This window comes from Eublepharis macularius, chromosome 8 (genome assembly GCF_028583425.1).
Source record: "Eublepharis macularius isolate TG4126 chromosome 8, MPM_Emac_v1.0, whole genome shotgun sequence".
In the NCBI taxonomy this organism is placed as follows: domain Eukaryota; kingdom Metazoa; phylum Chordata; class Lepidosauria; order Squamata; family Eublepharidae; genus Eublepharis; species Eublepharis macularius.
In genome coordinates, this window is record NC_072797.1 from 82,749,047 (window position 1) to 82,775,829 (window position 26,783).

At 40.6% G+C, this 26,783-nt stretch overlaps 2 protein-coding genes across 2 annotated transcripts; one reads left to right on the forward strand and one right to left on the reverse strand.

Annotated features, from left to right (window-relative positions):
- Nucleotides 1–1,183: 1,183 nt before the first annotated feature.
- HINT1 (histidine triad nucleotide binding protein 1) lies at nt 1,184–8,423 on the reverse strand. The gene is made up of 3 exons (XM_054987308.1): nt 8,157–8,423; nt 3,501–3,605; nt 1,184–1,508 (listed from the first exon to the last, which is right to left on the reverse strand). Exons 1-3 carry the CDS (start codon nt 8,265–8,267, stop codon nt 1,344–1,346), a joined length of 381 nt encoding a protein of 126 aa, XP_054843283.1. The 5' UTR covers nt 8,268–8,423; the 3' UTR covers nt 1,184–1,343.
- Nucleotides 8,424–9,571: 1,148 nt separating this feature from the next.
- On the forward strand, nt 9,572–23,338 carry LYRM7 (LYR motif containing 7). Its single transcript, XM_054987356.1, has 5 exons — nt 9,572–9,654; nt 10,895–10,967; nt 12,899–12,969; nt 15,924–16,005; nt 19,346–23,338. Exons 1-5 carry the CDS (start codon nt 9,640–9,642, stop codon nt 19,414–19,416), a joined length of 312 nt encoding a protein of 103 aa, XP_054843331.1. The 5' UTR covers nt 9,572–9,639; the 3' UTR covers nt 19,417–23,338.
- Nucleotides 23,339–26,783: the final 3,445 nt, after the last annotated feature.

Sequence of the window (26,783 nt, forward strand, 5' to 3'; positions counted from 1 at the left end):
AGCTTGGACTTTTTTGACAGCAGTTTGGATGAAGACCGAGATGGGCCAGAATCTTTATGAATGGACTGGGTCTTATTAACGTCCTCTTGGAGCCGAAGCAGAAGGAACTGACTGGTTCTTATTATCAGTACTTGGAGCCAAAGTAGAAGGGACCTATTGGTTCTTATTATCAGCAGATGGAGCTGAAGTAATAGGTACCAAGAAGGACTGTTCTGGGCGCTGCAGTCCTTTTTTAGCAGCTTTCATCAGTTCAGAATCAGAGACAAATTTCAGGGTCAACTCTCATAATACCCTTTTTAGGCACCATGACCTTTCATGTTGGGCTATTGGCATGTTGTGTGCCTCTCCTAGCCACATTAGGCATTTCTCCTGCCCATTGGATTGGACAATCTTAGATCCACACCTGACAAACCTCTTGATGAGTGCCTTCTAAAGTCATCTTCTCGCTTTCTTTCTTCTATCTCAGATTTGAAGTTCATGGTTGGAGTCCTTCTGTACGTAGGTGAACTTTGGTAAACCAGTCTTTCATACTCAATCCTATTTCTGCAATATGGGAATACTTAACTACCTTTTGAACATATGAAACTGCCTTATTCAGAGTCAGATCATTGGTCCATCTTGCTCATAACTTTCTGCTCCAACCACCAATGCTTTATCAGGATCTTTTTGCCATGGCCTTGTTCACATGTTATGTTTTGTTAGATTTCCCTGGCACTCCTTGTGCCACAGTGAAGCAAACATACAACAGCCTTTCCCAAATATTTCTTTCTGGAGAAGAATGTGACTAATTTACACACAGTTTTAACTAAACATGAAATCCTGGAGCCTTGAAACAGAAACTATAACTCTATGGCAACGGTTCAAATCTCTGTCCCTTCACTGTATTTGGACTTGAGCAAGTCATTGTCTCAGAGTGAAAATTTCCATTTTGACAAATGAGAGATTAACCACCCATTTAATAAGATTATGATGAGGAAGAACACAATTCTATTAACAGTGCAAACTTATGTATAGTTACTCTGTGTGAAGACCATTGAAATAAATGAGCTTAGACTATAGTACTCTGCATGGAATGGCATTGTAAATGCCTTAAATTAAAAAAAGAAAAGGTTGATTGCAGTAGCACCATCTCTTCAAATTCAGTGAAATCACCATTAGATAAGATGAATACACACAAAGGAGATCCAACATGCTCGTGACTTTAATGAACAATGTTTACACAAAGTTGTGTATTTCCTAAGACATGTTAAACGGATGAACTCATTGATAGTGGTTGGTATTTCAAACATTTGCTGACTATATTCAAGAGATGGACTCAGCACAATTCTTTATCAAGCAACATCTTAACCAGGAGGCCAACCCATCTGACGACCACCAAGGACATGTAAGTGTACATGGTAGACAGACTGACCACCATCTGGCCCTTCATTCACCACCATTCGGTATCCCTTGGTCAGGCCCAATTCAGCCGCACATTTCTTACCCACAATCATTAAGTGCCCAAGAAGCTGAAAAAGAAAAGAAAAAGAGTATACCAAAAGGAATTAATATGTTGCAGAAATAAAACAACCCAAGACTGACAGATTAATTGAAGCATACAGTTTTGTGGGCTGCAGTCAATCTTCAGTAAGAAAAGAAGCTATTTTACTTCAATAAAGCAAATATATATCCACATGAGAGAAACAAAACTGAGAAGTGAGACACAGAATACACTGTTTTCTCAGCTCTGTCCAGAGTGTATCAGTCAGAAATACTGAAGCACGACAGAGCAACTTGCATATCCAATGCCCCACTTTGGCTAATATTAATATCCTGCCTATGGTGAGATCCAGGAGTTTCAATCTCAAGGAGACTTTTATCTCTAAGACCTCACTATTTTCAATATCTCCATATTCACTACTTGAAGAAGGGTGGTGTAAACCCACAAACTTCTAAATTTCATAGAACGAAAAAAACAATTTTTGTGCAAACAAGAAAGTAAACTTTTAAAAAATTACACCTTTAAATTTTGGGACCTGAGTTTTCAGGGATGTTCAGTTATTTAAAGTCTTTAAAATGTTTGTATACTTTTGTGCATGTCATATAATATACATTTTAACAGGGATCTCATATTCCAGTAAACATATACTTAAAACTGATTTTTAATGTGATGCAACCACATTTAAAATTGACAAATTGTGTTTTAGTATCTCAAATATATAACTGAATATTCTGTCATAAATAAATCATTTATTATGTTTATATAAGATGTATGCCCTGCCTTTCAATTTATTTAATTTAAAACATTTATTAGCCACCTTTCCACCAAAAAGGAGTTCAAAGTGGATTACAATATATGAACAACATATGGGAAAAGACAGTCCTTCAGATGCTCTGGTTCCAAACCATGTAGGGCTTTAGAGAATAAAACCAACCTCAGAAATGGGCTCAGGAGTGGATCGGTAGCCAGTGTAGTTGTTGTAATATTGCGGTCACATGCTCCCAATGGCTGGAAGGGACTAGCAGTCTGGTGGCAGCATTCTGCAATAGCTGTAGCTTCCAAACCATTTTCAAGGGCAGCCCCAAGTAGAGTGCATTGCAATAGTCCAGTCAACATATAACTAAGGCATGAATCACTGTGGCTTGATCTGACCAAGGCAGGAATTTGCGCAGCTGATGCACCAGCCTAAATTGAGCAAACACACACCGAGCCACTGCAATCAGCTGACTTTCTAAGATGTCTGCTCTGTCAAGCAGTACTCTTAAGTGGTGAATCTTACTTTTCAGAGGGAATGTAACTCCATCCAAGACAGGAGAAATCTCACATTGCTGGTCAGCCTTTCTACTTACCCAGAGAACCTCTGTCTTTTAATACAAAATTAGTATTTTTATTATTGATCCAAACAACAAAAAATATTCGCTCATGTAATATTGCCTTCTTTAGTAAAGAACTCTAGGGAGACTAATTTCATGCTAGCTAATCTGATTTTCATTCAACTATATATCCTCATCTTATAAAATCATTTTCTTAATATATTTTGGATGTACATGATTTTACAAAATAATTGTTCATTAATCATTTAATTCAAAGCAGGCAATAAGAAAAAAGCTACCAAGGAGGTCACTGTGTGACAATTACTGTGAGTCTTGAACTGTTTTCAATTGCATGCAGTCTTCAGAAAGGGTTTTAAATGATATCCAAGGATAATTACTGATTCAAGATCTGAAGATCTCCCATGAGCACAATGTAGTAATCTTACACAGGAATTAATTCTCTATAAGCGAAGCCAAATAAGTTGTATGCCCACTGCCAACATCACTGTGGCCTAGATTGCAGCTCTGCTCACAAAATGGCAAAATGCAAAGTGTGCAAGGCTATGTCCCTTTGCAACAAAAAGCAATGTGTTCCAGTTTGGTTTCTGAGACAATTATACTCAAACTGGGAATAGCAGGATTTATTTAATATCTAATTTAAGTTTATCAAAGAATAGTTTATAGAAATCCCATTTTTTAATACTTACTGCTTCATCAGAATCTTGCACTTGAGATATCTGAGCAATAGGCTTCTTGGGAACCACTAGGAAATGGGTTGGAGCTTGCGGAGAAACATCATGGAACGCAAGGCACTGAAGGATAAGAGAGATGTATAAATGATTTCCTGAGTTCTTGAAACAGGTCTGAAACCACCTTAAGAAGCCTATGTCATTTGAAATTTGGCTAGCAATTACAGCACAGCACTGATATATGATGTGATCTTACAGAGTAAACAAAAATTGTATTTCAAACACATTTGAATCAGATTTGAGTTTTTAAACAGATTAATAGAATCTGGAAAACATTCTAGTTTAAAAATGGTACTGTAATGTAATGAATTTGACTCTAAAGTCTGCTTTTATAATTTCCTAAAAGGGAATCCATTATACTCAATCAATTCCAGTTTTTCAAGATAAAAAACCAATCTGAGGAAGAAACATAGGCCATGTACTGTACCCATTAGAGTTCAGATGATCAGTAATGAGATTCTGTCACACATAACAAACACTTCATTCCAATTCAGAAGAAACATTGTTCTGCCACTGCTTCAGGGAATCTCTGAGTACTCATGTACTAAGATCTTGTTTAGGCCTGATTCCCACCAAGATGACAAATCTACATTCAGGTTGTATCACTTTAAGACTGCAAATAAGTGTTCATATTAGGGTTCCCAGGTGCCTGCTTGTGACAAGCAAACTCCCAGGAGTTTGCGCTGTTGTACACCAATCCACCAGCGATCGGTAGGAGGCGGTAAGCCTCCCAGAGGTAACCAGCCACCAACAGGCACCCTGGGAACACACGTGGTGCTCCCAGGAAGTGTGATGAGATTGCTTCTGGAAGTGCTGTCATCATGCAAGCGCCAGAGCACACATGCGAAGATGGAGCACATGCCAGACACGAGGTAAGTGCCAAGTCTCCCTCTCTCGCCAGGAGAATATAGGGACCTGGCAACCCTAGCTCACATGCTAATTTTTCCTTCACCTAGAAACATAAGAAATTAATCTAAAGCATTATTATTATAATCAGGGGTCATTTCGTAGAAAAAGAACTGCAGGAACTGATTAGCATATGCCACACCCCCTGACATTGCTGGAAGTGTGTCAGAAGGCAACACCCATCCCTCAGGCCCCTTTCCCCAAAAATCTCCAGGTATTTCCTGAAAATAAAGCAGAATGAACTCGAAGCAGCTTACCCTCCTCTGGAGAGCCAGCCCCAGCAGCCCTGCTTGCATGCACACACACACTCACTAGTCACAAATGAAAATAAAGCAGAATGAATTCAAAGCAGCTTACCCTACTTTGGAGATCCAGGCCCAGTAGCCCGGCTTGCACTCTCACTCACGAGTCACAAATGAAAATAAAGCAGCAGAATGAATTTAAAGCACTTTACTCTCCTTTGGAGATCCAGGCCCAGTAGCCCGGCTTGCACTCACTCTCTCTCTCTCTCACTTATGAGTCACGAAGGAAAATAAAGCAGCAGAATGAATTTAAAGCAGCTTACCCTCCATTGGAGATTCAGGCCCAGTAGCCCTGCACACACTCTCTCTCTCTCTCACTTATGAGTCACGAAGGAAAATAAAGCAGAATGAACTTAAAGCAGCTTATCCTCCTTTGGAGATTCAGTCCCAGTAGCCCGGCTTGCACTCTCACTCACGAGTCACAATTGAAAATAAAGCAGCAGAATGAATTTAAAGCAGCTTACCCTCCATTGGAGATTCAGGCCCAGTAGCCCTGCACTCTCTCTCTCTCTCTCTCACTTATGAGTCACGAAGGAAAATAAAGCAGAATGAACTTAAAGCAGCTTATCCTCCTTTGGAGATTCAGTCCCAGTAGCCCGGCTTGCACTCTCACTCACGAGTCACAATTGAAAATAAAGCAGCAGAATGAATTTAAAGCAGCTTACCCTCCTTTGGAGATTCAGGCCCAGTAGCCCGGCTTGCACTCACTCTCTCACGAATGAAAATAAAGCAGCAGAATGAATTTAAAGCAGCTTACCCTACTTTGGAGGGGAGGCAGTGGGAAGGAAAAGGAATCATGTGGGTGGGGCCAAAACCCACGTGACCTCTTTTCAGATCCACAGAAACGCTGTTCCAGTGCGTTCCCCCTCCAAATGAGCCCTGATTATAATTAATAATGGTAGGTTACATCTGAGTATAAATACAATTAAAATCACAATAAAAACCTCAAAATCATAAAACACAGTGAATTTACAGTTTTCAAGATGGCAGTCCATATCATCCACCCCTGCCGATAGTGCACGAGGGGGAGGAGGGAACAACCATTTTGGTTAGGTTGACTCATACTGGGGAGGGCCAAGATGACTATACAGCCCCCCTCACCCCAGCAGCATTCTGTATCCCACAATGGAAGCCCAGATGCTCCAAAAAGCTCCCCAGCAGGAGCTTGGAGGTCAAATACTCCTCCTACTGTTGCTCCTCCAATAACTGGCTTTCAGGGCTATAATATCTACAAAGTTGAAAGACCCATTCAACCATCATAGTCAATAGCTACCGAGGGATCTTTCCTCCATGATTCTATTCCATTTTAAAATCAACTAAACTACTAGCCATCACATCTTGTTGCACTGAGTGCCATGTTCACAATGCATTATGTCCAAAAAACTCTTTCTCCTTCCCAAATCTACTGACCGTCATGTTTTGTTCATGGGGGAGGGGGGGAAATTACATGATGGGAGTGCCTGCCTTCATGCAACTGGGAGTAGTACTATAACAACCAATTAGGGTGTATTGTTGCTCACTAAGCTTACTTGGCTCAGACTATACTACTGTGTATAGTACATACTATCTGTTGCAATATGCATTGTCATACTATGTAATTTCCGCATTGTTTAACAGGTCATGTTAATTCTTGTACTCAGTTTCAGATTTCTGCAGTTCTAATCCTATTTCATTGCTTATTGGGTGGCCCACCTGTTGACTGTATTGACTTACACTGTGTAACCCACCTTAAGTCTCAACGACAAAAGTGGACTATAAATAATATAAACAAATAACCCACGAATGGGCATAGTTTTAAGAGGATGGCAGGTTCAGCAATTTACTATGACATATTTTCTAGAAGCCCCTGACCTGGATAGCCCAGATGAGCCTGATCTCATCAGATCTCAGAAGCTAAGCAGGGTCGGCCTTGGTTAGTAATTGGATAGGAGACCTCCAACAAAGACCAGGGGTTGCAGAGGTAGGCAATGGCAAACCATCTCTGTTATTCTCTTGCCATGAAAACCCTACCAAGGATTGCCATAAGTCAACTCTGACTTGAGGGCACTCTCCACCACTACCATTTTCTGAAAGCATGGCACACACAAAAAACCTCTCTACTGTAATTTCTTAAACCATATACTACTGTTTACATGCCCTTATATGAAAGAAGATTATTGTTTTAGCCCATTCAACTTAAATTGCAGTTTAATTGAGTAAATAATGTTAAGATGGTATCCCCAAAGATACAGCAAAAGTCAAAATGGCAACAACCTCCCCCAAGCAACAAAGCAATCCTGCTGATTAGCACACTTAGGTTTTTGCACCCCACAAGGCTCTTCTCCTGCCAGCATTTATGAGGCAGGATCAGATTTTAAAATATTTTACATGAAATATTATTTCTTCTTGGGCACATTTCATATCTCACAGAACAATGCACACAAATTTGCAACCAAGTTTACACTCAACAAGAAACTGCAGCCAGTGTCAGCTCTCTGACATGTACATCTGAGTTAATACATATGGCAGTTTTTAAATTCACACCTTATGTATTTAGGTTTATCTTTTAATATACAATCAGTCCAAAATTGCTTCCCCAAATTTTGAGGATTCCATTGATACTAGAGCGAAACTGAAAGTAAGATTGCTTGGTCTACACAGAATCTGCCTAAAGAAACTAGAAATAATGAGTTAGCTTATCATCCTTTAAATGATGCAAAACACAAATGCACCCCCTTAAAAAGGGATTCATTAACATATCAAGAACAAATTACTGTTCCATAGTATTACAAGGCAGAAAAAATTATGTGGTTCAAGCTGAAATCTATTTAACTGAGGAAAAGGATACTCACAGTGAAATCCTTAGGATTGCACTGTCAGTATAACTAGGTGCAAAAATGCTCGTTCTCCACATCCCATAAGGAAATTTGATGTTTTAATTAGAACAAAATTAGCAACATAGTCCTGACGAGTCGACATCCACTTGATCTCTCAAAAATATGCCAGGCTGGGGATTCGATTTCTAGTTTCTCATCCTAGGTTATTCATTACTATTGCAGCTGGCAGAAAGAAGTCATTCCTTCCACTACTGACGGCGGTCAACCAAACTCCATAATATTCTGTCATGAGACGAGAACCCTTTCCAATAGCCTAGCAGACAATGGATTTAAAGAAGCCGCTTTAAACCGAGAAGACAAACCCATCGACGAGAGGCGCACCAACTCCCACCGACGAGCCATCACAGAACCTGGAAACGCGTGTCTCGGCAACAGACGCGGGAAGGGCTGCTGCCTCCCCGCCTGTGGCTCTCTGGCTAACGGGGCCAACAGAACGCCGGTCCGAGTAGCCCTTCGGCCCTCCCCGCAGCGCTCTCCCCCAGCCCCCTGCGAAAAGCGCCTCCGGCTGACTCCCCACTCGGCCTCCTCACCCGATCATCCTCGAAGATGATCTTGGCTGGGATCTCCTTGCGGATGATTTTCCCGAAAATGGTATCTCCGCCCGGCCTGGCCTCCCGTGCTTTGCAGATCTCGTCGGCCATCTCTCCGCCCGGAAACGCGCTCGACGTGCTCTGCGGCCCGCAATCCACCAATAGCCGCGTTCGACCCCCGCCTCTGCCCTTCTGCCCTGCGAACGCGCCCCGCTAACAGAGCTGCCCACGGCATTGACTTCTCCCCCTGTCCATCATTCTCTTCCCGCCTTTCCCTCTTCCCTAAGTTCCCTAAGCAACCAGGAGCAGGCGTGGAGAAACGGCAGCGGGGGTGGGGTGAGAGTTTGGCAGTGTCTGGGGAACAGCAAGTGTTCGGCAAGCAGTGAAAAAATAAACTCTTATCGGTTTGAGGTAGTACCTCTGGATTGGAGTGCATGGCTTATCCCATAACTGCCAAGTTTACTCAAGAGGTTGTTGTGGGTTTTCCGGGCTGTATTGCCATGGTCTTGGCATTGTAGTTCCTGACGTTTCGCCAGCAGCTGTGCTTTCAGTAGCTCTGCAGCAGAGCTGGATTTGAGTCTAGTCGGCTTCGAGGCCAACAAGATTTTTAGGGTCTGAGCTTTCCACAGTCAGAACTCCTTTCTTCAGATTCAAGTAGCACAGATCCCTGAGCCTTTACTTCCTGAGGCTCAGGGATCTCCACTTCAAAAGTATCATTGTACATGTACAATATGGAGAAAATTATACACACACCTATATCATTTATTCGGTTACCTTTCTTACTGAGACTCAAGGTGGGTAACAAAAAGGTTTTTTAAAAGTACAGCCAGAGAGCAAAGACCCCCAATAAACAATGTAGTTGGAGTACAATTACTTATTTGGACAATAAAAGTGTCCTAAGGCATGACATACAGCAAGTGGGTTATAAAGGTAGAAGCCAATGCAGTAGAAGGAAGGTGATGCACAAATAAGCTAACAATCCTTTCCACTCGGCGCAAAAAAGCATGGCCAGACTAGAGTTTTGGTTTTTTTTTCAAAAAAGAAACCCTCAAAATCCACATTTTCTCATACAAAAAGACCGAGTTTAAACTAAATAATTTGGGGGGGGGGGGTATTACTGTCAGAGAAAGATTAGAGCAATATCTCCTAAAAGCATCAGTCACTTCAGCGGGCTAGTGGCCATAGCGCCAAAAGGGACTAGAAACCCAGTCCATTGCTACAGAACGAGCCACTCTACCGCTTTCTCAGCTCACTTCCGGACTCTTTTTCCTAGTTTCCGGTAGCTCCGTAAATCCTTCGCCCTCTATGGTTACCTCTAAGGAGGCCGAAGAGGAAAAGGAGGCTGGTGTGTGTGCGTGTGTGCGTTTTACTCGTCAAAGAGAGCTTTGCTATTGGTTCGCATGGACCCAGAGGCGTGCGCAGTGGGCGTGGTCTCGCCTCTCGCGGCTCAACTGCGCTTGTTTCCAAGGGAGTTGCTGAGGCCATGGGACGTCGGGAGGTTAGCGGTTGATGTTGTGCGCTTGCGTGGTGCTCTGTGATGTAGAAACGTGTGGTCCTTTAAGGGGGTGGTAGAAGCAGGCGTGTTAATTCTAGAGGCTGTGCGTGATTTGATAGCTGTTGTTCAGGGTGGGAATGTGGAGACACGCTTTGAATGTCAGGCCTTTTTAGTATTTCTGAGGGTGGAGGCGGTTCAGGCTTCGTGGGAGGTGCTGGAAACCGGTAAAATCGCCATTGCTAATTAAATGGAAGGCGCAGCTCAAAGTCAAGGTTGCAGTCCTGTAAAGCAGAACTGTGCCCTGTTGGACTCAGTGGGTCATGGAGAATGCTTGGGATTGGGGTGCCAGTATGGTGTAATAGTCAAGAGTGCTGTGCTGGTGGTATCTGGGAAGCCCCGGTTGAGACCCCTGTTCTGTCATTAAACCCTGCTGTGTAGTCTTGGGCCAGATGCTCAGCCTTGGCAGAACCAGGTGCACTGTTTTGAGCACCTTAGAGGAAGGTTGAACTCAACATGTGCTAAGATACAGGCTTTCCCTATCTTCTTGGCTTTGAGGTAAGACGAGATCAAGTAAAAGGCAAAACTTGGGAAGCATGAATCATGATGCACTTGAATGAACAAAGCTAGTTGATTGGAGGCCTGCAGAATAAAGAACAAAAAGCACTGATGCTGTTAATCTCAGTCAACAAGTTAAGGGTTCTATGCAGCCTATAGCAGAGAAATGTTACATTGATGCTTTTTGGGGCCAAAGTAATATGTGCACAGAATTTTGAACAGAGAAGGTTTGTCTATCCAACTTGTATCTAACCCTTTCTCCCAGAATGCTTGTATTTGTGGTTCTCCTTTGTTCCATGTTATCTTCACAATAACCCTCTGAGATAGGTTAGGCTAGGAGAGTGACTGGCCTAAGGCTGTAGAGCTAAAGGGCCAAGTGGCCATATAAACCTTGCTCTTTCTACTCCTAGTCTTGGATTCTAGCCAGTATATCACATTGGTTCCTACTTGAGCTACTGGAATTTAAATACATAAAGTGCTGGGTTTAGACGTTAGAAATGTGTATTTTAATTCCAGATGTTCTTTGACAAGTCGCTATCAGTCTAAGTTTCCCATCTTTAATAGGGACAAGTTTGTATGTTATGTAAGTTTGATCAGGATCTGTAATACTGGAATTAGTAAAATGCAAGAGCAATAGTATTTTATGCACATTACACTAAAATTCTTTAATGCTGTGTTGCATTTATAGGTCCTGAAGCTTTTCAGATCATTGCACAGGACAAGACAAAATGTTTTCAAAAATGATCAAAGAGCCCTAGAAGGTAAAGATTATTGGATTTGCCACATCTTTGCTTTTTCTCCCTAACTCTCTCTGTTCTAAATGCATCTGTAACAGCATGAGATTTGCCAGGATATTTTTCCCCCTTCTGACGAAGTCCATAACTGAACACTGGGTGGAAGGCAACCTTTTTGAGATGTCTGCAAAGGACACCTCTTCAAATAGAGGAAATAAAATGGAGACACAGATCAAATTGAAATAGCCAGTAGGAATATTAATCATTGCTACTCCATTAAGTTTAGAATCCAAAGCATATAGATAAAAGACGTTGCTTTTCCTGAGCAATTTGGAAGATGAAGCTCAAGCATAAATATATACCCAAACCAGTAATTATATAATTAAATTAAAAGCAGTTATATTGTACAGAAGGCTGACTTAATATTAGTGTGCTATTTGCCTGCCCAACTTGTATAGCAGATCCTTCCCCCAGCCTTTCACACACCCTGCCATCCACCCTAATCCTCCCTTCACAGGTTTGGGGCTTCCCAGGCAGGTAAGGGCTGGTTTCCTCATGCCACCCGTCTAGCTTCCAATTTAGCAGGCAGAGAGCCCTGACCCAGATCCTCCCAGGGTACCCTCTCTCCACTTCCAGAGGCTTCACCAGATAGGCAGCCTGTTCCTTGTATTTACCTCCCCTTACCCAGCTACTGCCCAGGGCTGTTGGGGAAAGGGAACTTAGAGGTTATTTTCCCTATATACTCTGCCACAATTTAGATTAAATGTGGCCCTTTTAACATGACTGGAGTGTTTGAAGTCTCCATGTGTGATATTTTCCCTCAGCCAACAATTCTAAGTCAGCTAGTATTAAAACAAAATAAAATTAAAATGTATTTACAAGATGGAACAAAGGAGTGAATAGTTTTAAACTCAAAAACATAGTGCTGTTAAACGGGATGTTTCAGTGTAACTGAACAGGATTAACTTCCAGCTATCTGTCTGCTGCCTTCTCTCAGCAGGTCCAAAAAGGCCTTCTCTCTCTCTCTCACTCTCCCCAACAGACTCTGACTGTCCCAGGCTCAGCGTTCCATCCCCTCTCATTTGTTGGTTTCTCAGGAAAGACGGAGTCCAGTCCATCACAACATAGAATAGAGAAGATCTTCACTAGGTGCCACAAGGATTGGAAAACAATTTTAAATAGTACCAGCACAGTTGATATTCTCATTTATTTATTGTATGCTCAGGGCAGCATACAATGTTATTTTTCCTCCATCTTATGCTCACAATGGCCCTGTTAAATAAGCTACACGGAGAGAGAGTGAATGGCCGAAGATCACCTGACAAACTTCATAACAGTGTGAGGATTTGAACCTCGATGTCCCAGATACTATTCCAACGCTTGAATCACTACACCAACTCTCAGTATCCTGTGAAGTTACTTTGATCAACCTCTTTGTTTATGTCATGTTTGTGCAGCAGAAGTATTTATATATGGTAGAATTACTATTTTTCTGATACAGCCTCTCCCTTCCCTAAGATCTCTGCAACATACTGATTTAATGGAAACTCACTTTTAAACTGAGTTGATCTGCATTGGGGCTAATTTTTATATGATGTCTTATCTTCCAACTTGACCTATTTTAGAACAGTTTTTTTAGTTGTAGGACACATTTTCATCACATATTGAAACTAATGATTGATATTGAACACCTGCCAACTGCAAATACCATTATTTTGAGTTTCAAAAAAAATGTACCATATATTCTAACACTATACATTCTAAGATTCATGGGGAAACTAGTTATATAATGTGTAACCCCAGTTTTTTAGCATGTATGTATGGCTCTTGCATTTAAAGTGGGGTTTTCTCAGTAATCAGATCAGTGTACTTTCTGATATAAAGGTTTTTCTCTTTGGAGGTTTTACTGTGTCTGCTAAGGGCAAAATAAAGAAAAATAACATCTTTTCTCTCTTCAGCTGCAAGACTTAAGATAAATGAAGAATTCAAAAGTAATAAAGATGAGACTTCTTCTGAAAAAATAGCTGAGGTACTCCTCCTGTGAATCCCTTCCTACCATAAGGCACACCTGCACCGTGTTGATTTAACTATCCAAGCTCCAACCCCCCCTTCCCCCAAGGAAGCTTGGGAGCATTTAGGAATTTCAGAGACTTTCGAGACCCCTTGTAAGACTTGCCTTATAACATGGATGTTATACTTCATCACCAAGAAGAACAAAGCCTTAAAAATACGAACTTAGGACACGCACTTCACAACCACTATGGTGGTTGTTTTTGGTTCTGCTAGTAGAAGGAAAAGAGGGCTGAGAAGCATCCCCTTCCTACCTGATCCCAGTTGTCCTTATTTATTTATTTATTTATTTATTTTTATATTATTTATTGTCTACCTTTCTCACTGGGACTCTAGGTGTCTTCTTTCTTTAGTAGAAGTAGTAGACTGATAGTGATATTCAGTGCAATCTAAGCCCATTGAAATCAATGTACTGAATGTTGTGGAGGGAGGTGGAAGCTCTCCTTGGCGGCAGCCCTGTTGGTGCAAGGATCACAAAGGACTTCATTTGCAGCCCCTTGTAAAGGGTACCTGAGTTTGTTAAACAGCACTTACTTCCTTTTCAGCCCATCGCTGATACTATCTCTTGCATATTTCAAATTGGTATACTATTCAGATTCTCCTTACAGTTTCAGAGCAGCTTATTTCTTCACTAAACTCATGAATTCAATGCTATTGGAACCTGAACTGCTGATGTTCTGTATTGCCACCTGTGTTATTTCCTTTCTGAAAATCTTGCCCTTTCAGAGATTTGTTGTTAAACAAACTCTGTTGAACAGAATGTCTCCTAAGTCGCTGGAAGAAAAGAGCTTAAGCAGGATGTCATTTCTGAAGAAAGTGTTAAGGGGAATAGAATAAAACTCTCTTCAATAGGTTGAATGTAAAATTAGAACAAGTATTTTCATGTACGATACAACTTTTATCTGTCTTTCACTGAACAAATCTTTGACTATTGAGAAGAGATCATTGTACTTATATTGTAGGCTGTCTCCCATCCTCACATATGTGCTCAAAAGTATCTACAGTAGATCAAAAGAAGCTCATAACTAAGTTTTTGAGGATCCTGACCTTTTTTGGCCCATTTTTGATTTTGAGAATTACCAGGTTTTTTTCACATTTGTGGGTAGCAGTTTCTGAATAAGAAGTCCAACTTAATCCTTAAATGTGTTCAATTTTCATAAGAAAAATACAAGCAGTTAAAACACACAAATAAAACATGAACAAAAAATAACAAACAATAAAACCATTATGTTAAACTATGTAAAAGAACGTTAAAACACATTAGCACCTTATACACAGTTGAAGAAGTCTCAACCATAAGCATAGCCTGAGCTTGAATTTTCTCAGCTGCCAGGGTGAGCTGTGCTACTCTATGAGATGTACAGATCCAAATCGGAAAGAAGGATTAGTTTTTCCATCACAGGAGAAGAATCAATGCCTTTTAAGATTTCTCCCAAGAAATTTATTTCAGGGCTCCGTATACAAAGGGCAGAACAGACTATAGTGTGGGAGGTCTTCAGGGACTGAAGCTCCACAAATACAAAAGTGGGCAGCAATCAGTATTCGTGTATAATGGCTGTCTAGAATGGCTGAGGGCATGCTTTGAAACCTCAGAGAAGTTAAAGCCATTCTAAGACTAGGAAAGGTGGTTTTGGTCAAATAAGAGGCTCTGCCATGTTCCCTCTTGAACCAGGGAGAAAATTTGGAACAGAGTTAAAGATCCACACTTGTATACTGAGACTGGGTAAGGGAACACCCTAGAAGTCCCCCACCAAAGATTAACGATGGAGGACATTGTTAAAGCCAGCTGTGTAAACAGCATCTGAATGCAGCAGTGCATTGCTTTGCCTTAAGAGCAGGCTAGTAGAAAGAGCCCTTTGCTTTCTTCAGAATCTAAATAAGACTAAATGCAAATAGGCTCTGATAGAGCCAAGTTCAGCCTGCACTAAAGCTGCTGGAGTGCGGTGAGGCAAAGCTAGAATTCGCTTTAAAAAGTGTTTTTGGATTGGTTCCAGGGTCGAGATCCGATGTTCATTCCAACCCCAGATCGGTACTGCATAAAAGCTATAGAAGGCCTTACCACTGGAACAGTTTCAAGGCCGGCTCAACTAAGAATCCTCTTTTCAAAATTTAAAGATGGCCCCAGTAGGTCTTAAAACCACGTGGGTTTTCCATGAGAGGATTTTCCAAAGATCATTACACTGATCATGAAACTCAGGGGGACAAAAGTTGGGGAGGACAAGTTGGGGGGGAACAATAAAGAGGGGGAAGAGGGCAAAATCCATCAGCAGTGCTGTTCTCTGTTGTCCATCCAGGAATAATGTTTGAGGGCAGGTGGTCAAAGGAGACCTCCAAGGGAAGGAGAACATGCGGGAAATCTCTGTATGTTCTGCTGAAATGGTTGAATTCAGACCACTGTAATTACATCATTAAACTTTGGGTTGAAGCTTTGAGAACGCCAGTAAACAGTGAAGGAATGAAGCCATTTTTTCTGCTCTGGAATGGATGGTGTAGTCTACTGTCCATGCTCTCTACACTAAGTACATGCCAATTCTACAGTTGGTTTTTTTGCTCTTTCAGCATTTTCATGCTGAAAGTAATACACTTTGGCTTAATTCTTATGAACAAGTTTTATGATAAACAGTCTCCATTATGAAGCTTACTTCCTCTTGGGCTAGCGTTTCTGTTTGTGTAAGATCAATGATGTTCGATGAGCCCTTGAGCAAACAGAAGTGCCTAGTAGCAAGAGGAAGTGAGCTCTGTAGGTGAGGCTTTCTAGCATACATGAAAATTTGTTCATAGGATCTGAGCTTTAAATCTTCAAAGATTAATTTTTTTTACAGAATAGGTCATTCTCATGTGCTTGGCAGATGCAGGGGCCATCTTTGAGAATAATTCTGTACCATTAAATCAATGTTATTTTTTTCTGAACAGCTTATGAAAATAGGTTCAGATGTAGACGCTATACTCAGAACTTCTGTCATTCAGGGTGTTCATACAGACTCCAACAACTTGTGTAAGTACAAACAGTATAGAGCATGCTACTTGCTAATCATTAATCATAAAATCATATTCTAATTTTTGTTCATCTTTGTTTTCACCACTGGAGATCAAAATTTTCTTCATATTTCCAGCAAAGCATTGATGGCTCAGAAGAATAATGCTGTGACTATAATACAACTAGTTTTGAGAACTTTTTAATAAGATTCACTGCATGCTATACTGATTTGAAAGTCTAGAGAATCGGGGAGAGGAGCTAGCATGATTCTGAAATTCTGTTGCACACACACTAAATGTGCTTCACTTTTCCTAGTTCCACCTGCAAATACTATTCCTTCTAAGCTTATATATGCATTCCTTGAGGCTTACTTAAGTATTGTGTTTCTTATTATTGATAGGAGTGGTATATACTTTCTGTAATCCTACCTCTTTAATGTGTTCATGAGATGTACATAGCAAAAAGCCCAGAAGATTTACAGAATTCTAGCCAATCTTTTGGATTTGAATCTTAATGCTGAAAATGTGTTGTTATTTGTTCATATCTAAGCAAATATGCATATATCAGCTGAACATCAAATGGACTCCAACTGCATTTTGAGTTGGTCACCTGTAGACTTTGAAGCCCTTCTTTTGAACTGGTAGGCAGTTGAGCTAATGCAACAGATGAAACAGGCTGAGCATCGCGTCCTTTAAAGTCCAACTCTGTAGGTGCAGGTTATCTTTTGTAGAAGTAATCTCCCCAAGTAATCCTTTCCTCAGCCATGTCCCAATGGGCACAAGCTGATTCTGCTTCAGGGAACAAATGGTCCAGATCTGCCAGGAATGGTGGCTGTACAATGACATTTATTTAAAATGAAATGTCTGCATTGGTGCTGAAGAATCACAACATAATCCTAAGCATGCTTTCTCAGGTAGAAGTGCCACAGATTTAAGCCACTGTATTATTTGGTATATCTGTCTAGGATTATTGGTTTATAAAAAGATGCGTATTTTCCTAGCGAAAGGATATTTCCTTTGTATTGTCAAATTACCATTTTAGAGAGACACCCCTCCCAATCACATAACAGTATGATACCATTGAATGAAAGCAGAATTTCACACAGTGCTGCTTAGTCATTGTCATAGTGAATGGTGCGAGTTTTTAAAATCGGTTAAATAAGGCACAAGCTTTTTAAAATAATGGTGTGAAGAGTTTTTTATTTGTATTAGACATTAAAAGTGTTGGTAGTATGGAGGGGTTTTAGAAATGGAGTTGTTAAGATATTACTGTGTGAGCTGTCAAGTCAAATTATCTATTAGAGCGCAAGGATACTGGCTTGGTTCAATTGATCTGCAGAACACGCCAATATAAACAAAGCCTTCCTCTGCAGCACCCAGCATTCATAGAACATCTTGATGTGTTTAATTTTGAATATGTCCCAGTGGGGCAATGGCATGGGTGAAAAAAAACCTTGCTTTTTGAAAAGGAAGTTTTTAACGCAGTGCCCTGTCCATATTTTCAGATGTTTCTTTTTCACCTCCCCCCCCCCCCCGCACATGCACACAACCCTTAGTTTTTGTTTCTCTTCCATAGGATACTGATAAACATTGTATTTATCTTTATATTCCAAGATTGCTTCCAATGCAGCTTTTTTCAATAAAAAGCCCTTGCAAAATCATTATGATTAGGAGGGTGTGGCAATGTCTTCCCAAGCATTAATCCTATCATTGCAACATAACTGGGATGGCTGTGGGAAAATCAAGCACAAATGTTTTTCAGGTCATTTAACATGTTAATATCTGGTTGTAAATGACCCAGACTGTGTTCTCAGGGGATAAGAAAGCTGATTCTTCATTTTTCCCAATGAAATAGCCTAGTTGTCATCAGAAACATGCTTAGAGCAGTCCAGTAGCGTCTGTGCTGGCTCTCTATTGTCCCATGGGCCCAATTCAAGGTACTGTTTTAACCAGAATACCTCTAAATGGCTCTGGGCTCGCATACTTAAGGAACAGCCTCTTCCCTCTATGTCAGACTATAATTTTTAAAGATCTTTTAAGAATGTACTCTTGTTATTTTATATGAGTACCAGGTCATTGTGGAAAGGGCACATAAGTAAGCTATATTAAGGGCACCCCCTTCATTGGAGCCTTATAGAAGTAAGTTGGAAACTCACAGAAACAACTTGATAGTTAAATGTGCAAGCCAAGAATGGCTAGCATGGGGGAACAGATTCCCATTCAGTTGTGATGCTTCCTGAATTGCCATGCTAAGCCAGTCTCTCAACCTAAGGAATCTCATCGGTTTGTTGTGAGGGTAAAAGCACTGCACTGAACCCTTTGAAAAAATAGAGTATAAATGCATGAATAAATGTGGACCCAGAGGAGGTTCGGAAAATACCAGTCTAGTCCCATAGCTGAAGCAAATTAGATCTGCCCATTCCCTGAGTAGGGGATGGTATAGGGACTCTGTGTATGCCCGCTTGAGATTCTTAGATAGAAACTGGGATACAAATGTGAGAATAAAATGGATGTTGTGCTGTGCTTTACAACACTATGCAAGCCATAGTCAATATTCTTTTCAGACTCCAAACCCACCTCCGACTTGCAACATGGGACTGTAGCATGTGTGTTAGTATTTTTACTTCCCTGTCTCTCTTGCTCATTGTTTTCTCTATTTTTGCCTGTTGTGGTAATGCCCCGTGTAACCTGCCCTTGGTCAGTGAGTTCACTGTTTGAAGACTTTGGGGAAACAAAATTGCTCACCTTGCACTGAATATTGCACTAAATTGGAGCTTTGCAAAGATTTCTGTGCATTTTTCTTTGTACATTATTCCCTTCATCCAAAACCTAGTGCTTTAACATTGAATGTAGTTGCGTAGATAGCCGTTTTTGTGTACAGGCTTTTAAAATGAGGCTAGTACTACTCATCAGGCAGCCTTGAAAGCAGGCCTCTGAGTTAGGTGCTTGAAATGCCAGATTGTCAGAATTTCAACAAAGATGACTTTTGAGAAATTCTCAGCCAGACAAAATTCATCTAACTGTTCTTACCTCTTTCTTTTCCTTCTTCACAAAATCTGTAATGCAGATTAGTAAAATGCCAGAATAAGGCACTAAGTCATATATTTACCTGAGAATGAGAAATGGTGCCACCTTGTAGTAGTAATGGATTGCTAACATTTTTGTTAATAATCTTTATTATATGCTAGGAATTGAGTGGAAAATGTTTTTTTTTTAATTGCACAGTGGTGTCTTGTTTAGGTAATTGATTTTAGACAAAATAATGTATATTTAAGTAATATTTATTAAGATTAATAGAAAAACAATGTTTCTTTTTAAAAAGCATGTAAAATCTTATAGATCATATTTTTTTCTTCCAGTGCTGATACCAAGAAAAGAGCTGCTACTAGACAATATTCCATTCTGCGACACACCAACACAAAAGTCATGAATTTGATGGAATTCAGTTCATTAACATCATGTGATTTTATTTCTTGTAAAGACCTGTTTCCTGTAACATCACTAAACAAAATCATTTAAAACATTTTTTTTTGCATTTGTGATTAGGCTAAATGCAGAAAATATTGAATATTATTGATGGGCACAAGAAAGCTATTCTGGTTTATTCTTCTCTGGATGGATTTTGGAGAATGCTTTTTGAACTAGTCAAAAAATTATGAAGCTGTTTAATAACATTAATTTATTGATATGAAAAAATTGCTTTTGCACATGCAGTACAAATCTGCAGTGTTGATTCCCCCTGCCTTCCAAAACTGTAGGCCTCTATTGAGAATATTTACTTCAGAATGTAAAGTTTATATTTGGGGGGGGTTTGAATGTTATAACTGAGAGCTAAACTACACAAGACACCTGGCACGTGTTCTTCACATGTCAGGTTCCTGCAAGTTTACCTGGGAAGTGTGGTCAGGCCCCACCCCCGAGCTCCTGGAGGAAAACCTGAGTGGAGCGCATTTTTGCAAGAGACACTCTGTGTTGCAAGGGACATTATGTCTCTTGCAAAAATACGCTCTGCTGAGATTTTCCTCTGGAGCTCGGGAGTGGGATGGGGGCACGTTAGAGCAGCAGCAGCAGCAAGGCCAGAAGGATGGGAGGGAAAGGGTCAGTGAGGGGAGCCTGAAGAGAGCCAAGCCCAAAGCTGACAGGTGGCTAACAGCAGCAGAAGGAGCTGCTGAGGCTGCTGCCACCGCTGCCGTAGCTACTGAACTCAACCATCCCTTTCCACAGAGCTCCAACAGAGGTTGGAATTCTGGGAAGCAGCAGCACCTCATTGCCTAGTACATTGAGTACAAATAAAACAAAACATGTTGTAAAATAGTAAATGTGTAACCAGTTTGCATTCTTTCACTCCAGCTACAAAATTTGGGCCCATACTTTTGCCGGGAAGGAGAGGGAAATGTGAGGATTCTGCGATTCATGAAATTTCCCTGGCTGCAAATGCATGCAATTCCCTGGGGTAGGGGCTTGAGTTCAGCTTGTCTCCAGGAAGGCAAAAGGCTCGTTCCTGCAGTGCTTTGCAGGCTCCTCTCAGGGAGCAACCCACTTTCAAAGAACTGCTGTGGAGCACCGTGCTTTGCCATTGCCACCGTCATGTTGAAATCAAGCTGAAAAGGCAGGCAAGGATCGGCGCGCTTGGTGATAACTGCAGCTTGCCCCATCAAAGATTGGCCAGCTAAAGGGCCCTGCTGGCAAAGAGCTGCACCTGGTCCTTGCCTGACACCCAGCCTTGTCTGGCTTCCTTTGCCCCCTCCCACCTGCAGCCCAGCCCACCCGACGGGGGGGTCTTTGATTCTGGGTGCCCCCTGCCCTCCTGACAGCGCAGTGGCTTCAATTATGCCCTGAAAGACAGCCAGGCCTCTACTCTCTACTCTCAACAAAAGCTTAAGTTACAGGAAAAGGGGTGAGCGAGCGAAGGAAAGAAGTGTGGCGAGAAAGAGAGAGGCCGGGGGGCAGGTGGAGACTGGGAAGAAAACCCCGTGGGGAGGGGGAGAAGGGCAGCAAGAAAGCAGGCAGAAGGGGAGCTATGTAGGAAGGGATGGTTGAGTTTAGCAGCGGCAGCAGCCTCAGTAATTCCTTCTGCCGCTCTAGCCACGTTCACCTTTGGGCTTGGTTCTCTTTGGGCTCCTCTCGCTGACTCTCCCTTCTGGCCCTGCTGCTGCTGCTCTATCCCTGAGCTCCCAGAGGAAAACCCGAGCCGAGTGGATTTTTTTCCGGGAGCTTGGGGGTGGGGCCTCATTACACTTCCCAGGTAAACTTGCAGGAACCCAACACTTGAAGAACATGTGCCGAGTGTCTCGTGTAATTTAGCTCAAGAGTTTAAGATACTGGGGAAAGATGGCTCAAAAATCCTGAGATTGTTTGATTAATATCAGGTTTATGAAGATTGTTTTAAACATCTATGTTTAAGAAAAGGATTGTTGTTACTGTTGTCAAAAGTAAATAAGACAGCTTTTTTTCTCTCCCCCCAACATCTTTGAAGCTAAATTTCAGGAAAGAACTATATATTAAATGCAATTCCATGATCCTTCTTTAAGACTTTTTCTTCTTGTAGAGTGTAGCTGCTGAAGATGTTGTATGAATCAGAAGATTGATCTTCACCCAAAAACTATTTTTAATGGGGAAAATATACAAATGATCATATATTTTCCTTTTAGGACAAAAAACAGCCAGGGAGAGGGATGAATTTCAGTGAGAACAAATCAATGTAAGGAGAAAGCACGTCCCACCCCCCAACCTTATATCAGTCTTTTCATTCAAACTGTAGTCTCAGCAGGTAAACTCACGAAATTGCCTTGTATTGAGTCAGACTGTTGATCTGTCAAACTTGTCTCTCCAAGATCATCAATTTAACTGGAGGTGTCACAGATTGAACCTGGGACTGCAGCATGCCAAGCCGATGTTCTTACCCCTGAACTGCTGCCCCATCTCATTTAAGAAAAGAACTTCAGGACTACCTGTAATATGTGATACTGTTCTTAGGCTTTTTAGATGATCATTTTTCTTTAGCTATAGCAGCAGCCATAACTGTGACAACTGTACAGACCTAATGAATAGGAACAAAGGACTCACAAAGCAGCGAGAAAACCCCTTTCTCCTAATATTCCTCAATGAATTTGTGGAATTGACATGACCTGATCTCATTAAATATAGGGTCTATTCAATGTTATTCCTAAGAACATTTTTAAACATAACATTTTTAGAATACGGTATTCGTAAAATACAAGAGCACAAAAGTCACATGTTCCATGCAAGAAATAGATGTTTTTAAATCACATTATTTAAAATGGCAGGACACTGCAAGTAGCCCTGAGCTAATTTCCCTTTTTAAAAGGCTTTATGATGCGTAATGTATACAGATCCATATTTATGATTACAGCCTTCCAAAAGGACAGTGGCCAAAGCACAGGAAAAGGAAAACTTACAATGAATCCAACCTAACACAATTTAGAATCAATTTGAAGGCATGTTCTGTAGTGGGGATGGCAAAAAAAATTACACGTTTCCACCATCATTGCATCAGTTCACTCTCATCTTGTTGAGCTATTTACAGTTAAATCGTAAGCAGAATACTCCAGTCTAAGCCCATTGAAATCCATGGGCTGAGAACGGAGTAAGTCTGCTTAGGATTTCACTGTTAGACTTGTAGGAAGGTTGATACATCTAGGCCACTCCATGGTGGTGAGACTAAAATTCTCGTGATGGTTTTGTGGCATTTGCAGTATTTTCTAGATAAAGTATCCACACCAGTGCAGGCCCCCATTTTATTCTGTCAGGTTTTATTGGACTAATTTCACTTGCTGATAGGATTTGCAGTTTGGATTCAGACAAAATAATGCCACATTCAGAATGCTTGGGAATAATTTCTGAATCCAAATTTTATAGTTCCAAATATACAAAATAATTTCTAATATTTGGAGTCTCATTAACTCCTATGAGGAGCAAGCTTGGCTGTTTACAAGATAAGGAAAGTGAAACCTATTTCTCTGACAGCCTGGCCTGGTTGCTTGAGAAAGGCTGACCCTGGCATCTTGGCATCAAGGGTGGTGGGAGCAGCGGCCTTAGTGTCCCCTGATTGATGTTGCCAGGGTCTTGCCAAGGGGCGGTGGTGATGGAATGAGAACAGAACCTCTGAGTGATGACTGTCAGCATTTATGAAATCTTGAAGCAGGCACAGATACCAGAAAATATTTTTACATTGGGTCTTTCTTACTGAAAGATGAGTATAACTGCTTACATAAGTTCCTTGATGATTTGCTCTGCATTCTGTAACAGTCTTTTCCCACATTTGATTCCCTCTCTACCCCTCAGTGTATACTGGGAATAAAATAGATCTACTAGATTGTAGATTAATACAATTTGGTCCCTTTGGGTGGTGGGGTATCTGATATAAGCATAGGGGTTGCCGTAAGTCAACTCTGACGAGGGTACCACACACACACGTTAGAAAGGCAGGTAATAAGTTTTGTTTGTATGATTTTTTTTTTGCTGTAGTAGAATTGGATACTGATGTTTTGAGGTGGGGGGGGGGGTCTGCCAGCATTATAAAATGTGGGCATGGTAGAGGAAGTCGGTGCATGGGAAGGCTGCAGGAACATTTCTGGGCTTCCCGGAGGTGTCCTTTGAATAAGAGAGAATGGCACACTGGAGTCCATTGTACAGGGTATGCCATGCTTCGGTCTGCTGCTCTTCCTAGTATCCTTTCCCTTCTTCCAACCGCTACTCCAAGATTATGCTCACTCACTTAGCTATGCTGTAACCAATGCTGTTGAGGTAGTTCCAGCCTCACACTACTGTCTGCTGCTCCAGTCTGCTGGCCAGTGCTGCCCAGCACCAGCTGTCCCCTTCTCCACAGTGCCATGCCCAATGCTACCCTGATGGCATTTGCACTGTTTGGGGTTCATTCCCAGATTGTAGTCATTTTGTAATGCTTGGCATTGCTGCCTGGCAATAGTGGCAGTTGGTTGCAATGTGCATTTGTTGCCACATCTTCTCAACTCTTTCTGAGTTTGGCATAGAGACTAGGAAAGGGTCAGAGGCCTGAACCTTATAAACCTTATTAAAAGTATTTTGCCTTTTTGTTTTGCTTTTAAAGTGGAAAATGGCTATTTGTATTGACTTTAATGGCATTCTGGATATTTGGAAATTCCAGATTTCCTGAATTTGAAGGGTCCTCAATTTGATTCCAGATTTGGATTTTGGTGCTAATACACATGCCCAACTGCTGATGCCCCGATTGGGGACTTAGTGATGCCACTTAGTGATGCCACTTTGCCTGCTCGGTCTGTATGTCTGTATCTTATATGTGTGTGTGTGTGTTGTTTATTCCTCTGTAGCTGAATATTTTGACTGAATTAATGGCATCTTTTCAAGTTAATTATTGAGGTATAATTATTGCACTGCTCATGTTTTGAGGCTGATGCTGCTATAAAGTTTTTATGAGCTTTATTTTATGTTGTTGTGTTAATATTGCATGTAAGCTGGCTTGGAGACTGCTAATGGGCAATAAATCTAATAAAGAAAGAATGACTTTAGGACTACTAGCCCACATCCTGTGTTAAAGAAATACTTGGCATAGATGCATAAATTAGGGTACAGGTAGTGCAACATTTAGCCCTTAACATTGAATTGATAAGATTGATTATATTTATTAAACCTGTTTTTTCACTAAATAGGATCTTTGGATTTAGCTTTCTGTGTCTATAAAAATCACTGGGTAAAATGTTTGCAAAATCTTACTGATGCCTACAGCAGATGGTGCTCTTCCATATTATATTAAGGGATCAAGCTTTGAAATGAATTTGGCACAAAAAATAATGATCTCATTAAGCTATATCCCATGTGTTTTGGCTCGGAAGTAAATCCTTTGTTGTTGTTGTTAATGGGATTTACTCCCAAGTAAGTGTGCATTGCCTTGGAGCCTTAATTCCATAATAACACAAATAATTAAATAAAATAAGTTATCTTTTATGAGGGAATATAATGAAAATAATTGTGCAAAGAGAATCAATAAGCTTGTGTTGTAGCCACTCAATTATTCTGGCACCTGCACCTTTGGCATAGGTATAATGCAAAAGGTGTTGTACCTTTCTAGGAAACAGGAGTGTTAGCCACGTGAGAGAGAAGTGACTTTACCATTAAGAATTTATATCTATTTTAATCTAAGCTTGGACTATAACAGCAGAAGAGGGGTGAAATTTAGAACTGATTTTTTTAAAGAATAAGATAGGGAGGTTAGGATAAGTAATACCTTTTTCAGAGTATATGAATAAGGGAATAGTTAAATAAATATACTGATGGGGCATACTATATATACTATTATGTTAGTAGATCAGATTGTATATTATATAATGAATGTGCAGTATGGTGTTGTGTGCTGTGCCACATTGGTGGCAGGGCACACAGTAGGGGTGTTAATACATATTATAATGACAGTAGTATATTTGATAGAATATATGTTTAAAAGAAATAGAATATGTTTAAACTAAGACTTTTGTTATATATTATATTATATTATACTGGTCTGCTATATTGAGGGGTATAAGATCTATACTATATTGATAGTATAACTGATAGATGTATATTATACTGATAGAATATTTGATAGTATAATTGATAGAAGCACACTATATTGATAGGATATTTGTTATATATGATAGAATACCTGGAAAAAAAATTAGAATGTGCTTAGAGTAAGGGAATTATCAAGTAATAAGAGGGGTTAAGGGTTGGAAAGCTGTTGGAAGTCGATAGAGAGGGGGGAGGAAAAGGGTGGGGGATAGGGTTAATTAGATATTGAGGGCATGTATGTATTGAGTTTGAAAAGTATACTCACCAATAAAAAAAATTTTTTTTTTTAAAGGAGTGTTAGCCACACAGAGATGATTGGTTTTTAGAGCCTTGAATCTGGAAGCTTCAGTGCTCATCTGTGTTCTTTGATAAGTGATGAGATCAAAGAGAGCAGGATTGCTTTATTCTCTTCACTGCTTACCACGATCTTGGTGTAGTTAGAACCCCATGGCTTTATAGCCAGTGTGCTTGAATACCTGAGTCTTTTTAATGGGAGGTGGCAGAGAACAGCAAAGATGAACATTCTTCACTATCCCTGAGAAGAGTGTTTAAATGTGGCATGAATCTGTATTATCCTTTCCAGTTTGCCATAAAACTAGGCCCAAAGACAGCTATGTCCTAGAATTGTTTATCCATTCGAAGGATACTTTATTAGTAGTAATGAATAGAGGGGGGAAATAATAATCCAAGCAAAGCTTTAGAATGAAAGCACAATGCTCTATAGTTCTTTATAACTTATCAGAGCACAACTCAATAGCGCATTGCAGAAATACAGCCACCTTCATTCAGAATGAAGTAGATCTTAGTGGAATTGCAAAGTCCCATCTTATTTTCCAGAATTGAATTTAGATATTTGCTATAAATTTCTACATAAAAGGGACAATAGAGAAGAATATGTGGGATTGTTTCAATACAACATAGCTTACAGGGACAATATCTCGCTGAATATAGAACCATGTGAACTTTTGCATATAGGATTGCAGATGGTATAACATTAAATCTAGCCAAAGAAAAAGATCTATGCTGTTGTGGAACTTGCAGAGAATGGAGATATGAAGCCCTCTGGCCTGCTTTCAATGGAATCTCCAGACTCAAGGGAGAGCAAGTTTTATTGGCCGCACTACAAAGATTTTGTGATTCCATGTCCAAAATTCTGCATTTAATCTTATGGAATGCATCCAATTGGGGAAGCATATAGTGAGTTCAAGGATAAATCCATAAGACTGATTTTCT